Source organism: Oenanthe melanoleuca, chromosome 14 (genome assembly GCF_029582105.1).
Source record: "Oenanthe melanoleuca isolate GR-GAL-2019-014 chromosome 14, OMel1.0, whole genome shotgun sequence".
Taxonomy (NCBI): Eukaryota; Metazoa; Chordata; class Aves; order Passeriformes; family Muscicapidae; genus Oenanthe; species Oenanthe melanoleuca.
The window spans coordinates 7,307,341-7,322,467 of NC_079348.1; the positions used below are offsets into that span (position 1 = coordinate 7,307,341).

The 15,127-nt window shown below is 46.7% G+C and overlaps 1 protein-coding gene across 1 annotated transcript in view; it reads right to left on the reverse strand.

Moving 5' to 3' along the window:
- Positions 1-220: 220 nt before the first annotated feature.
- Positions 221-15,127, reverse strand: part of CACNA1H (calcium voltage-gated channel subunit alpha1 H) — a 113,576-nt gene continuing 98,669 nt past the window's right edge. The window contains exons 28-33 of the mRNA XM_056503497.1: positions 14,372-14,450; positions 12,450-12,571; positions 11,589-11,903; positions 7,560-7,743; positions 3,806-3,921; positions 221-1,491 (exon numbers count right to left, since the gene is read on the reverse strand). Coding sequence (XP_056359472.1) covers positions 385-1,491; positions 3,806-3,921; positions 7,560-7,743; positions 11,589-11,903; positions 12,450-12,571; positions 14,372-14,450 — 1,923 coding nt within the window. The 3' untranslated portion in view covers positions 221-384. The remainder of the gene's footprint in view (positions 1,492-3,805; positions 3,922-7,559; positions 7,744-11,588; positions 11,904-12,449; positions 12,572-14,371; positions 14,451-15,127) is intronic.

Consider the following 15,127-nt stretch of genomic DNA (forward strand, 5'->3'; position numbering starts at 1 on the left):
AAAAAAACAAACCCAACAAAACAACAAAACCCCAAGAGATTCTCCCCTAATCCCAACCACCACCTTGGACCCGAATCAATGTGATCGAGGCCACGGAGCAGGGTAGGAGGAACGAAGCCACCCCTGCATCAACTCTTAGAAAAGAAACCCCAGAACCTCTTGCCAAATCCACCAAAAAACCCATCCCCAGTTTCCTCGAGCCGTTTGTTTGGTTTCTTCCTCTCTTTTTCTTTCTCCTGTGTGTGTGTGTGTGGTTTTTTTTGCAAACTTCCACAGCGCTTCCCAACGAGTGACCGCAGGGAGGGGACGGCCCTCGGTCCCCTCGCTTTGGAACCCCCCACGGGTGACAAGCCCTTGAGACCCCCCTGTCCCCCATCCCAGCAGCTATACTGGGTCATCTGCGCCATCCTCTGTGGCGACAGTCACGGGGCCCGAGTCCTGCTGGCGCAGGGGGCTCTTGGCAGTGCCCAGCTGCTCTTTGCTCCTCTCGCCGCTGCCCCGCTGAGTTTTTAAGTGCTCCGTGTTTTTCAGCTCCGCGTCCGGCCGCGAGTCCACGGAGGCCGGCGTGGACTGGCCGCTGTCCAGCAGCTCCGAGAGGCTGCTCAAGGAGCCGCCGTCCAGCTGCTCGAAGGAGAAGTTGGGGATGCTCAGGTGCTCCCCACGGCACAGGGCCTGGCTCTCCGGGAGCTCCAGGGATTCTCGGTAGGCCGGGAACTCGCAGGACGGGGTTCTCCTCCGCAGCAGGGTGTTCTCGGAGGGTTTGGTGCGCGGGGCCGCCGCGCCGTCATCCTCCATGGGAGGATCTATAGAAATGCAGGGCGGGCTCATCTTCTTCTTCCTCCTGGCTCCGTGGATGTAGTCGGCCTCTGGCTGGACGTGGCCGAGGGGCCGCTGCTTGTCCTCGCTGGGCTCCTGGAAGCCGCAGTCCGGGGCGCCGCCGGAGGGGCAGATCTCGATGGAATGCCGCCGCTGCTCGTCGGCCCAGTTGGGCTTGCTGAGGAAGCCCTTGGTGTCGGTGCTGTAGAACTTCTTCAAGTCCTTCTCCCTGCGGGAGAGGCTGCTTGTGCTGCAGTTCTTGAGGGGCACGGGGGACGGGGCCGGGGAGGTGAAGGGCGACGTGGAGCGGCTGCCGGGGTCCGAGTGCTCCTCTGCCCAGTCTTTGGCCGAGCTGTTGATGTGCCGAACCTCCTCGTCGGCCAGGTCTGAGGGCTCGCCCTGGCAGCCCTCGGGGCTGGAGGGGCTGGAGGGGCTGGAGGGGCTGGCAGTGCCGTGCTGGCCGCACGTGTGCTTCCGTGCCAGGGGGCTGAGCGGCCGCAGCGGGGAGGACGGCGGGGAGAGGGGAGGGGAGGCCGAGAGCGGGGAATGGAGAGGGCTGGGGCTCAGGGAGCCCTGGGGCTGCTCTGCTGATGGCTGCGGCTCTCCAGGCTCTGCCTGCACGTTGTCCTTGCGCTCCGCCGTCTGTCCGTCCACCGAGTCCGTCCGAACGGCCTCCTGCAAGGGGAGAGACACGGGTGAGAACCGGGGATGTGCTGGGCAGCGGCTCCTGGGTGATGGGCACGGTCACAGAACCACGATGGGCTGGAAGGGGTTCAAAGCTCCTTCCACACCCTGCCACGGCACCTTCTATAGTAGGACACACAGTTACAGACCCACGATGGGCTGGAAGGGGTTCAAAGCTCATCTCCTTCCACACCCTGCCAGGGCACCGTCTGTAGCAGGAGCTCTCTGGGCTAGAGAGGGTTAATAAATGAGCTTTGTTTTGATAAGTATTCTCTGATCAAGGCTGTTGGTATGGAGACCAAGAAGAGAAGAAGGAGAAAAGAAGATAACTAGGAAAAAAACCAAAAAAACCTGCAGGTGCGGAAATTTTAAATTCGTGTATAAAATTTGTATTTAAAATTTATATTGGAAATTTATACTGGAAATTTGTATTTAAAATTTATATTGGAAATTTAAAATTTCTATTTGAAATCAATATTTAAAACTAGTATTTAAAGTTTATATTTTAAATTTGTACTTAAAATTTATATTAAAAATTTGTATTTAAAATTTATATTTAAAATTATATATAAAATTAGTATTTAAAATTAGCATTTAAAATTTATATTTAAAATTTGTACTTAAAATTTATATTAAAACTGATATTTAACAATTATATTTAAAATGAATATTTAAAACTAGTATTTAAAATCTGCATTTAAAACTTGTATTTAAATTTATATTAAACATTTATATTAACATTCATATTAAAAACTGATATTTAAAAATTATATTTAAAATTTATATTTAAAACTTTTATTTAAATTTATATTAAAATTTATACTTAAAAATAATACTCAAAATTAATACTTAAAACTAGGATTTAAAATTCATATTTAAAACTTGTATCTACATTTGTATTGAAAATTTGTACTGAAAATTTATATTAAAAATTTCTATTTAAAACTTGCATTTAAATTTATATTTAAAATTGATATTAAAAATTTGTATGTAAAATTTAGATTTAAAACCTGTCTTTAAATTTACATTTAAAATTCGTACTTAAAATTTATATTAAAAAATTTCTATTTAAAAATTATATTTCAAATTAAGATGCAACATTTACATTTAAAATTGATATTTAAAATCGATATTTAAAATTGATATATTTAAAATTGATATATTTAAAATTGATATTAAAAATTGATATATTAAAAATTTCTATTTAAAAATTTCTATTTAAAAATTATATTTCAAATTAAGATGCAACATTTACATTTAAAATTGATATTTAAAATCGATATTTAAAATTGATAGTTAAAATTGATATTTAAAATTGCTATTTAAAATTGATATATTGAAAATTGATATTAAAATTATATTAAAATTTATATTAAAAATTTATATTAAAATTTTATATTAAAGTTTATATTTAAAAATTATATTTCAAATTAAGATGCAACATTTACATTTAAAATTGATATTGAAAATTGATATTTAAAATTGATTTATTGAAAATTGATATTAAAATTATATTAAAATTTTATATTAAAATTTTATATTAAAAATTTATATTTAAAAATCATATTTCAAATTAAGATGCAACATTTACATTTAAAATTGATATTGAAAATTGATATTTAAAATTGATACTTAAAATTGATATATTTAAAATTGATATTTAAAATTGCTATTTAAAATTGATATATTTAAAATTTATATTAAAAATTTATATTAAAAATTTATATTAAAAATTTATACTAAAAATTTATATTAAAATTTTATATTAAAGTTTATATTTAAAAATTATATTTCAAATTAAGATGCAACATTTACATTTAAAATTGATATTGAAAATTGATATATTGAAAATTGATATATTTAAAATTGATAGTTAAAATTGATAGTTAAAATTGATATATTGAAAATTGATATTTAAAATTGATATAGTTAAAATTGATATTTAAAATTGATATAGTTAAAATTGATATTTAAAATTGATATAGTTAAAATTGATATATTTAAAATTGATATTGAAAATTGATATTTAAATTTTATATATTGAAAATTGATATTTAAAATTGATATATTAAAAATTGATAGTTAAAATTGATATATTGAAAATTGATATTTAAAATTGATATATTGAAAATTGATAGTTAAAATTGATATATTTAAAATTGATATTTAAAATTGATATATTTAAAATCGATATATTTAAAACTGATATTTAATTTTTTTATATTTAAATATTGAAATTGCCGGCGTGTTTGGCTCCGGCACAGGAATTCTCCGGCGGAGGAGGGAGGAGGAGCCGGTCCCTCACCTGTCTGCAGAGCAGTCTGAGCGCCGGGTTCCGGGGGCTCCCCTCGCCCTGCGGCTCCCCGGGCACCCTCAGCCAGGAGCTGCCCACGGGCTGCGAGCGGGTGGACGAGATGGACCCTAGGGCAGGACACACACAGTCAGTGCTCGGCCTGGAGAAGCTTCAAAAACACAGCAGGGAGAAGGAAAAATCCTCCTGGGGCAGGCTCGGCGTAAATCTAAAATCTCCTGATTCTAAATCTCAGCATAAATCTTTGGGATTTTGGTACCTTTAGGGGATTTAATCCTTTTGGGGTTAGAAGATTTGTTTCTTGTGCTCTCTGCTGCTTTGAAGCTCAAAAGTCCTAATATCTGCACTAAAAAATGCCCCCAAAATTCAGTGAGATTTCAGGGGTTTCTGAGGAAGAAAATGGGAAAATGAGCAGGCAAAATATCTGGAGGAAACGCAACTTAAAATAATCCAAAATCGCACAAAAAATGGCCCACAAACTCCTGAAATCCATACTAAATCACCTAAGATCTGCAAAAATCCCAGGGATTATTGGGAAAAACATCAGGAAAAATCCAGGAAAAATTCAGCCTAAACAACCCAGTAAAATCCTGCAAAATTAGCACTGAGAAACACAAAAATCCCCAAAAATCACATGAAAAATGGTCCCAAAAAGTCCTAAAATTTGGGGTTAAAAGCCTTGTCCCTTGTCCTGTGTGCTGCTTCGAACCTCAGCAGGGAGGTCACAGGTGTTGGGGTGTCTGTGCTGGGCTCTGATCCTTGTGGGTCCTTCTAACTCAGGATACTCTACAATTTCTGCAGGCCCAGGGCCACCACAGCCATGGCTTGTCCCCAAGGCACAGCTGGTCCCAGGGCCACCAGAGTTCAGGTACCACAGCCCAAGTACCACCAGGGTTTGTCCCCAAGGCTCAGCTTGGTCCCACCAGGAGCTGCTCCAAGTGCTCTGACATCCCTGAGCTCTGGACAGGCTGGAATCCTCCCAAAGCCTCCCAGGCTGGCTCTGGAGTCCATCCCTCCTCCTCAGCCCATCCGTGGTGCTGCTTTACAGCACTTGGGAGTTGTTTGAAAGATCTCCTGCTCCTCTGGTTTTTTGGCTGCAGGATTTATTGTCCTCATTAGTTTGAAAGCCAGCGTCTGTTCCTCCAGTGCTGCCCAGCTCCGTGTTAAAAACACCCTTATCCATCACTCCAAGAGATCTCACCCAGGGGTCAGGGAACTTGAACCCCTGACAAAAGCCATCCAGACACATCACAGTTGCATTTCACTGACAGATTTGTTGGTAGGGACAAAGAAAAGTGAGTGTTTAATAATTTTTCTTTTGGAGCTTTTCTCCAGAGCACCATAGAAGGAATTCCCACCCCCACCCCGCTTCTCCCCAGTTTTTTTGGGGGCTCTCCTAGACCTGAGCCTGTGCTGTTCATGTGCTATTCCAGGCTTTATAAAATGCTTTTTATGATGCAGAAAAACTCTGACATAAAATCTGTCACAAACATGGTCATAAAATCCAGACCCGATGCTCTACTCCCTGTCCTCAGTTGGAATTTCCTCCTGTTGGAAACTTTCCATCAAGCTCTCATTTAGGAAACCCAAACCCCCTCCAAAGTGGATGTTCAGTAGCACTGAAGATCTCTGGAGTTGGATATTTTTTCTCTTATTTTTTCTAGGAAATCAGCAAACTGCATCTAAAACAAAAATAACCTGAGATCTGCTCATCCCACAAGATTTTCACTGTGTGGTTGGTGGAGTATTGGGAGAAGATCAGACATCCCGAAGCCCGTGGAAACACAGATGCTCATGGGAGGCTCAGTTTTATTTGGATATAATTTGTGGATCTGTGACTTGAAGCAGGGTTTGGGCAGCTCAGGAGCAGCACAGCTCGGGGTGCTGCTGGTTTTGCCACCAGGTAAAAAATCATATCCATCATATCCATCCCTCCAGTGCTCTTGGAGAGAAATTTAGGAATTTGGGAAACATCAGAGAATTCTTGGTGGGTTCTACCCACCCCTGCCAACATCCCAGCAGTTTTATATGGATATAAATCCTGCTTTACAGCTGCTCCAGGGATGAAAAGCAGCCCCAGGAGGCCACCCGTGAAACTCAACCTCTGTTTTCTTTCCTTCACGAGGAATTTGCAGGTGAAATAATAATAAACACTGAGCAGAGAACATGGCCTGGCTCCCAGAGAGTCTGAACAAACACAGAGTTCCTTCTCCCAAGGAAATCAGAGCAAATCAGGGTGTGCAAACCCACTGAGCATTCTTGCATTTCAAACCACGCTGGCTCAAAGGAAACCAGGCTGGGCAGAGTTCTTGGGAGCCACTCCAGGAGCAGGGTGCTTTTAGGGGAGGCAGAGATTGTGTTTCAGATCGATCTCCCCTTCAGAGCAGCTCGACAAAAGAGACAGAAAGGCATTTTCAGGGGGATGTGCTCGGATGCAGGGGATGAATGCCCCTCAAAGGCTCTGTGATTCCTGGATTATGGGGTCTCTCCATGGGGTCTCTCCATGACATTCATTACAAGGTTGGGCTTGGGAAGAACCAGAGAATGGTTTTTAATCTTTCTGCTCCCAAAGAAACTCCTGCAGCTCTGAACTCGCTGTGTGGTGCTGAAAGGCACTGCCCTGAGGCTGCAGCCTGCCTGAAACGATGAGGAATTGTGCTGGAAGCAATCCTGACTCCGGCTTTTATTCCTGGGGATGTTATTGATCCGCAGGCAGCAGTTAGGGGGAATGCACAGCTCCCTTTTCCTCAGCTAAAAACCTGTGCCTGTGCTTGGGAGCTTCACTTCTCCCCAGACATCTGAGCCACCAGCTGGCTCCTGGGAAAGTGATGGCTTGTAATGCACACTTTTCCATTTAATTACAAAATACTACTCAGACTTATGAAGAAGGTGAAGAAGAAGGACAAACTTCTATTCTAAAACTTCTATCTTGTTTTATCTATATATTACTATATTTTAAAACTTTGAATTTTCCACCGTGTGATATTACACACTTTCATTTAAACTACACACTTATAAATTTGGTTCTATTGAATTTTGGAAGCATTTTCCATGGCTTCAGGTTAAATGCAGTGTTCTTCTGGGGATTAGTGTCTGTTAGCACAGAAAGTCTAAAATTCTCAGTGACCAGGGTTCCAACAGTGATGGAAACGTGGAATTATGCAGAATGTGGAAAACCACTGTTGTGCTGATGGAATTAAACAAATTAAATGGGAGCAAAGCCTGCTCAGGCCATGCTTGGGTTGGTTGCTCCCCACTGAACCCCCCTGTGCAGCTGCTGCCCTGTGGATGCAATCATGGAATTGGAAAGACCACAGATTCCAGTGAATCCATTAATTCCATTAATCCAGCACTGCCAAGGACAGCACTAAATCAAGTCCCCAAGTGCCAGATCCAGGTTTTTTGGACCCTTCCAGGGATGGTGACCCCACCACTGCCCTGGGAGCCTGTTCGGATGCTCGAACACCCTCCCAGGGAAGGAATTTTCCCTGACATCCAATCCAAGCCTCCCCTGGCAGAACTTGAGGCTGTTTCCTCTCATCCTGGCCCTATTCCCTGGGAGCAGAGCCTCACCCTGCACCCTCCTGCCAGGGAGTTGTGGAGAGTGAGAACTTTCCCCCTGAGCCTCCTTTCCTCCAGGCTGAGCCCTCCGAGCCGCTCCAGCCTCTTCCCTGGACACTCTCCATCCTTCTTGTTGTGAGGAACCCAAAACTCTGCCTGAGTGCAGGGGAGTCTGCAGGGCTGGTACCTCTTGGGGCCTTGCAGGGGTAGGTCTCCATCTCCACCTCGTGCAGGGGCAGCGGGGCCTTGGCTGGGGTGACGGGCCGGAACATGTAGCTGTCGTTGGGCAGGGAGTGCATCCGGGACACGGAGATCTTACGGACTGTCAGCAGGTTCTGGCAATCCTGGGGCCTCAGGGAGGCTGCACTGCCCTGCAGAGCAACGAGAAAGGAAGTTAAGGGGTGTCTTAGGCTGCAATACAGGATGTGACCAAAAGTATGGATTATGTCACCGTCTGCTGAGACCAGGAGGGGCAGTGATCCTCATCTCCATGGGAGATGTTCTCTGTTAATGGGTCATCTGTTAAACCAGCTGGGCCAGTCATCTTTGTCTTTTCCATAACCCATCCTCCCTCCAGGAGATATCTCCTGTTAATGGGCCATTGTAAGACCCAGGGCATGACTGATAACATGACATCATCCCATTGGGAGATGCTCCAGCCAGGGGAGGAGCCAAGCCCTAGATAAAAACTGAGATTTGGAACAGCAGAGCAGCCTTTTCCACTGGATTCCAGAGGAAAACCGGACCCTTCTACATCATCACTGAGCCTTCAGAGGAAACTGTTTCAACCACATCTGTCACTGCAGGATTTAATGGGACTGTGCCAACACCCTGACTGACTGATGGGTGTCAGCTTGGATTCTGACTCTGGCAGTTTTTTGGGATTGTTCTGTGTAATACTGTATTTCTATTTTAATTTTCCTAGTAAAGAACTGTTATTCCTATTCCCATATCTTTACCTGAGAGCCCCTTAATTTCAAAATTATTATTATAATTTGGAGGGAGGGGTTTACATTCTCCATTTCAAAGAGGAGTTCCTGCCTTTCTTAGCAGACATCTGTCTTCCAAACCAGGATATAGGGGAATTCCTTCTCTTTTTTGCTTCCAAACCTTGTGCAGGTGTCTCACCCAGAGCCTGCAGCTGTGGTGATGCAGGACAGCAAAGTGACACTGAGGGAAGGGCTCAGGATGGGGCTGGAATAAAGGAGGCATCAATGACCCAGCACTAAAAAAGCCAATTCTTTGTTCAAAGTCAACTCTTGGACAAGCAGAGAGAAAGGAAAGGCCAGGGAAAAGGATGATGAAAGCAGCATTTCTCACATTTTCCTGATCTGAGGTTCCAAGGAGATGCTTTCAGGAGGCCTGAGGGTGACATCCTTCTCCTCAAACAGAGGACAGAGGGGCCAAAACAAATCCTTCTGGAAATTCTCCCCAGAACACACTCACAGGGCAGACATTTAAACACATTTAACCACTGCACACCTTGAGGCCTCTCTCCTAAAACCTGGAGCATTTTGGGCACCACTGAGCCCTGGAGAAGGAGGCAGAGGGAAGGAGGAGACACGGTGGCAGTGAGGGTGGGGCTGTGGAGCCTGTCTGGGGATAGAAATGGGAATTTTCTCTGTTGTCACTGAAATGGGACTGGTTGGAAGTGCCCACACAGAGCACACACAAACCTTAAACCTGCTCAGCAAATCCACCCTGGGCTCACAGGAAGCTTTAGGGACACAAATGATGTCCCTGAGGTGCTGATGGAGAAGCTGGGAGGTGATGCCACAACTTGGCCAAGGGTTGGGGGAGCAGGAGCCCCTGGGCCAGGCCCTGCAGCCTGGCTGGACACATTCCCTCCCAGGTTACCCTTTTATCTAAACCACAGCTAATCCCTCTGGTTTTCCTTTAATGTCAGCCTCCCAGTGACTGATTGAAAACATTTTCCCAGCTGCATGTCTTAAATTAAATGTATTTTGTTTTGCTCTGCCGGGCTATTTTCCCTCTCTGCCAGCAAAACCTGTCCCTGAGATCCCTCAGGTTTGGAGCTCACCAAGGATCTGGTTAAATCTGTTTTTTCCCTTGTATTTCTGGATAATAAATGTCTTTCCTCAGCTCCCTGAAGATGCACACCCCAAGATGAATTACTCCATGCTTCCACCCTGTGGAGCCTGGCTGGGAAGGGGGGCCAGCAGGTATTTACAGCTTGTTGGCATCCAGCTCTGCCAAGTGTGGCTGTGCCCAGGAGCCACCCAGGGCTCTCAGCTGATGGATTAAAGCCTGAGCAGCCAGTGCCAGTTGGTTCTTGGCCATCCCAGCTCATCAGCTCCATCCCCACCTGAGCTGGGGGCAGCCTGGGGCTCCTTCATAGCCTGGAGCCACACTGAGAACAAAAGGTCTCAGCACTTGAACAGAAGGATCTCAGGATTTGGCTCCTAAAGCTCAGCTTGTCTTTGGCTGGAACAAATGGACAGAAAGCCCTTCTGGACATCAGCCACTTCAGTTTTTAAGGGTTCAGCTGCTGGGACCTGACTGAATTAAGGATGTGGGGAAATTTCAAATGAAATAAGTGCTTGAAATATGAACCATGGATGGGAAATTTGTTGGCTGCCACCTGGAGAGCTGCTCTGGACAGTGAGGATGGTTTGGAGATGTCACTACTGCTCCTCCTCATTGCTGGGAAACAGCTGCTGCACTCCAGAGCCTGATCCCATACCCTGGGAATCAGAAACCTGGGCATGTGGGGAGATGGGGAGCAGAGGGAGTTGAAGCTCTTCTGGTTTGCTGGGAATCTCCCTGGAGCATCCCCTGAATCCCCAGCTCTGGGCATTGCTGGAAGCCTGAGATGTTGATCCCCCTCTGCCTTAGTTTCCTCAGTATCATAAACAAGTTCTTACAACAACAATAAAATCAAACCTGACACTGTTTTCTCCACAAACAAAAAATCTGCCTGCAGCTCTGGGTTTCACATTTGAAGTCACACTGCTCACACATCACCCTGCACACCAAATGCACATTTGAAGGGCTAAAAAGAGGATTTCACTCCCATCCCACACAAGGCTGATTCCTCTGGGATTTCTCAGCTGGAAAGGACAGAGGCTGGAAAGGTTGTGGCGTTGAAGGGACAGGTTTGGGACAGTTCAGCACAACACCACGATGGGTGGGACATCATGGTGGGACATGGTGGGAAGTGCAGCAGGAACCTCCCCACCTCCAGGGTTAAAAGGAGGCTCTGCCTGGCTCCTGTGTCCTTGGGCAGCATTGGAAGATGAGGAAAACCCAAGGAGAATGCACTGTTTGCAATCCCAGCCTGTGTGAAAGGATGTGCCCTCTCTTCCCTCGCTTAGAAATGCAACCTGTGCATTTCCCTGCAGGAATGTCTGTCAGGAACAACATTCAAATAGTCAATTCCCCATTGCTGTGTAACCAAATCTTTTTCCTCGCCCTAATGGAGTCTGATAGATTTCACAAAAATCTAATTTAATGTAATTTAATCTCCAAGCCCCCACTGATTTCGCGGTAGATTTATTTGTGATCATGGTGACAGAGCAATTCCATGTTCACTCTTAATCACAGGCTGCTGACATGGGATGAGACAATTATCTCACATCCTACCTCCCCCCCTGCACTTCTGATTGTTTTCCTAGAGGACTGATAGGATTCAGTGTCTGGAAAATCAACCCAGGAACCTCCAGCCCCCCAAGTCCTGCATGTCCTAAGCAGAGCCAGTGGGGAGCTGCAGGTTTACACCAGCAATGGATTGCTGCAGCATCCTCTGGAAATCCCAAAGTGGGATTAAACAGAACCTGAGCAGTGCCCAGGTAAAGGGAATTTGTCCCTTCCCAGTGCCAGCACTCCCAGGTTTTTTGGGATCGCTCAGGTTGGTTCTGCTGAAACAACAAGGTCCTGAAAAATGACACGGACTGGCCAGGACAGCAGGACAGGGACCTGTGGCTTTTATGGCTCTGAACTTAAAATCCACAACCTGAGAATGAAGTGGAGAGATGGACTTTCAGCCCTCCTCTGGAATTACGGCCAGGATAACGTTTCCAGCACCTTCCACCTGCAGGAGCCCTGGGAGCTGGCTCAGGGTGTGGGGTGGTGGTGACTCCCTGCTGTAGGGGCTGGGACAGCTCCTTGTCTCCCATCCTCTGGCTCTGTGTGGAATCTGCTGGTCAGGCCGGTGGGATCCATCCCCTCCCCAGCCCAGCTGTGTGCAGGCTCTCACCAGGGCTGGGTGCTGCCCTTTGTTGAGCTCCTGGTTCCCGTGCAGCTCCCGGCTCTCCGCAGCCACCCCCCCGCTCCTGCTCCCGCCGGCAGCGCTGGCTCCTCGGGACATCTCCAGCTCGATCTCCGCGTCCATCTCTGCGTCCTCCTTGGCCTCCTTGTTGCTCTCCTCCAGGTGCTTCATCAGCACTGCCACCACCACGTTGACCAGGACGAACTGGGCGATGAGGACGAAGGTGACGAAGTAGACGGGGGAGATGACGGGCAGGTAGGTGAGGCAGTGCTTGTCCTCCCGAGTGCACTCCCGCAGCGTGTCCTGCAGCAGGGAGGGACAGGGCAGCATTAGCGAGGCTCTACTCGGCCTCCAGGTGCAGAAACAACAAAAGAAACACAAAGTGGGTACGACTGAAACAGGCAAGAGAAAATAAGGAGATGGTGAATTGCAGCACCTACGAAGAAGGGGAATGGGCTGCCCAGAAGTTTTGGATTTCCCATCCCTGGAGTGTTGGGCTGGGTTGGACACAGTGTGGAGAAACCTGGGATGGTGGAAGGTGTCCCTGCCCAACCCAAACCATTCCATGATCCTGTGATTCCATGACACATCCCAAGCACATGCTTACTCCTCCCAGACAAAAAACCTGGCATCATTTTCCTTAACTATTATATCCAGGAATAAACCTTCAGGCTGGCTGAGACTTAGGACAAACCTCTGCTTGATAACACACCTGGCTTTTACATCAGGAAGCCTCATTTTGATGTTTTAAGAGGAACCATTTTTGTTTTCACCCAAGAGTTGCCTAAATCTTTGAAAACTGTACCTACAGCTCTCCCAGAAGAGGAAGTCCCCAGGGACTGCACACACCTTCATGATCCCGTTCCAGTTGTCCCCCGTGGACACCCTGAAGAGGGTGAGGAAGGCCATGCCAAAGTTGGTGAAGGTGGCGTGGCGGCTCAGGCCTTCACAGGGATTCTCATCAGTGCAATCTGTGGGACAGGGAAGGAGCAGCACATCAGCCAAGCCATGCTGGATCATCCACAGCAGCCCCCAAAGCTGGGGCTGGCACCCTGAGCTACGTCCCATGGATTCATGGCATCAGGGGGTGGTGATGTCCTGCCCAGCAGGAACAGGGAGGGCAGGGGGAAAGGTGATTTCAGCTGGAGAACCTTGGGACAGGACACCAGGAGCAGTGGAAATGCTGCTGGTGGAATTTTCATCCCTGGAAACATTGAAGGCCAGGTTGGACGGGATCTGAAACAAGCTGGGATGGTGGAAAGTGTCTCTGCCATGGCAGGGGGTGGCCCAGGATGGCTTTAAAGTCCTTTTAAAACCAAACCCTTCCATGATTCCATGATCTTATGATTTCTGTGATTTTCTTTACTCTGCTCTACAGCCTCCTTTGTCTGTTTTCCTGTTGCTTGCGTCGTTGCCTTGATGATTTTTTACATCCACCACGAGGGATATTTTCACTGAGATAAAGTGGAGCAATTTGACATTTTCCCCCTGAGAATTAATAGCCTAATGAATGCAAATTGAACATATGAAATATCCATCTTCCCATAAAACACAACCTCGTTAAATATCCATTAGGACAGGCAGCAATGGCTCTTGGTTGGGCATTTCAGTCTTAGGTAATTATTCCGAGGTAAATTGGAAGGAAAAACAACAACAAAAAAAAAAAAAGCCAAGAAAAACCCACAAATGACCAGTCCTGGGGGAGAGAGGGCTGATGGTTCTTGTGGCTGGTGTGGACTGACCAGGAAAAAGGAGAGAATATTTCCATTAAATTGGGCTGGGAAGCAGAGTCCTGCCCCAGTGGGGTTCCCTGGGCTGGCATTGCCCAGCTCTGTGTGGAAACACCAGAAGAGCCATTTTTCACCTCTGTGACTGAACAAATACACCCATAACTCCAGGCATGGAATATAAACCCACACTGCTTCACTCAGGGTGGGTGCAGAACTAATTCTTTTCCCCCGGAATTTGTAGGAGACTGAAAAATAATTTGGTTTTGCTTGAAAGAATTATTCTGCTCTCAGGCACTTGTAATCTGAGCAGAGGGCTGGGCTCATAAAGGGGATTAATGTCAGCCATAAACTCTGCTCAGGAAGGGCCCTTCTGGTGCTCCTGGAGCTCTAATTGGGATGGAAATGTTGAGGATGCAGACACAGCTCCTTCCAACAGCATTTTCCAGGCTGGGCAAAGTGGGGTTTGCTTGATTTTAGTGATGGGCACATTCCTGAGCAGCTCCAGTATCCTCAGGCTGGAGGATTAATTAATGCTGGACCAGCAGGGAGCACTGGATGGCTCCTGATTGATGGAGAGAGGGGAAGGTGATGCTGGGAGCACGGCACAGCCCTGGGGGCTGGAAGAGCAGTGGCAGCCAAGTGCAGAGAACTGATGGGGTGTGGGGGAAGCTCTGAGCAGGGACATGTTTATGGTGGCATCCCTCCAGCAGGAACCTGACCCCCATCCAGCTCTGCAGACTCGTTTCCAGTAGCAAACTTGAACAAATCCATGCTGGGCAATGATGTTTAAACAGCAAAGAATTTCTCTGCAGCCAAGGGTGGTACTGGACAAAGCCCTAAATGTGTTTGTGTGTGTGTGTTAGAAAAGTTCTGGGTTCCATCCTCATGTGTCAGCTGTGACCCTGAGATCAAGAAAAAACTTCCATCTTCAGGACTTGAGTGTGAAGATGAGGACGGCCCAAGAATGAGAGAGAGAAGGAAGCAGCAGATACCAAATAAACACCAACCGGATGGAGCGAGCGGCTCAGGACCATTACTCACCCAGCTTGCCAAACAATTCCACTCCCAGGGCAGCATAGATAAAAAACAGGAGCATAAAAAGTAGGCCAAGGTTCCCTACCTACACAGGGAGAAAGCAGAAGAAGGGTCAGGCAAGTCGAGGTCATGAATGAAATCACTCAGTCACATTTTCAACGCGAGCATAGCAGGGAGAAATCAGCTTTCCCTTGGCTGCAGCACCCTGCTCCCCCTGAGTTCTGCTTTAAGGGGCTCAGGGAGATTTTGGTGTAGGGGAAGGAGCAGAAATGCCCCTGGGGAAAGCAGCAGCTTCTCCATCTCCCTCCCCTGGTCTGGAATTTGGGCACAGGGCACTCTGTGGGGCAGGGCTCTGCTTTGGGTTTTGGGTTCCTTTCCCTTCTCGGGGCTCTGAGACAGCAACCAGCCACAGGAGGAGCTGGTTTCCAAATGCTTCACTGGCATGGAGAGCTTGCATGCTCAGGGAGAGGAGAACTCCCTGAGCCTTTTGATTTTCTTCTCAAGAACTTCCCAGATTTTAGCTTTTGGTGTCCCATAGGAAAATCCTTATCCCAGACACCAACACAGCAGCTCCAGGTGGTGCTGGAGGTGTTCCAATCCCCCCAGGGTGGCTGAAGGGGGTGACAAGTGATGTGCAAACAGCACAAAAGCTCCTCACACCACCAGCATCACAGTCTCCTGCTGGACTCCATCCCAGCACAGACTCCAAGCCTCAAAAACACCTCCTGGAGCAGATTTTTGGTGATTCAGGCTGAGAACACG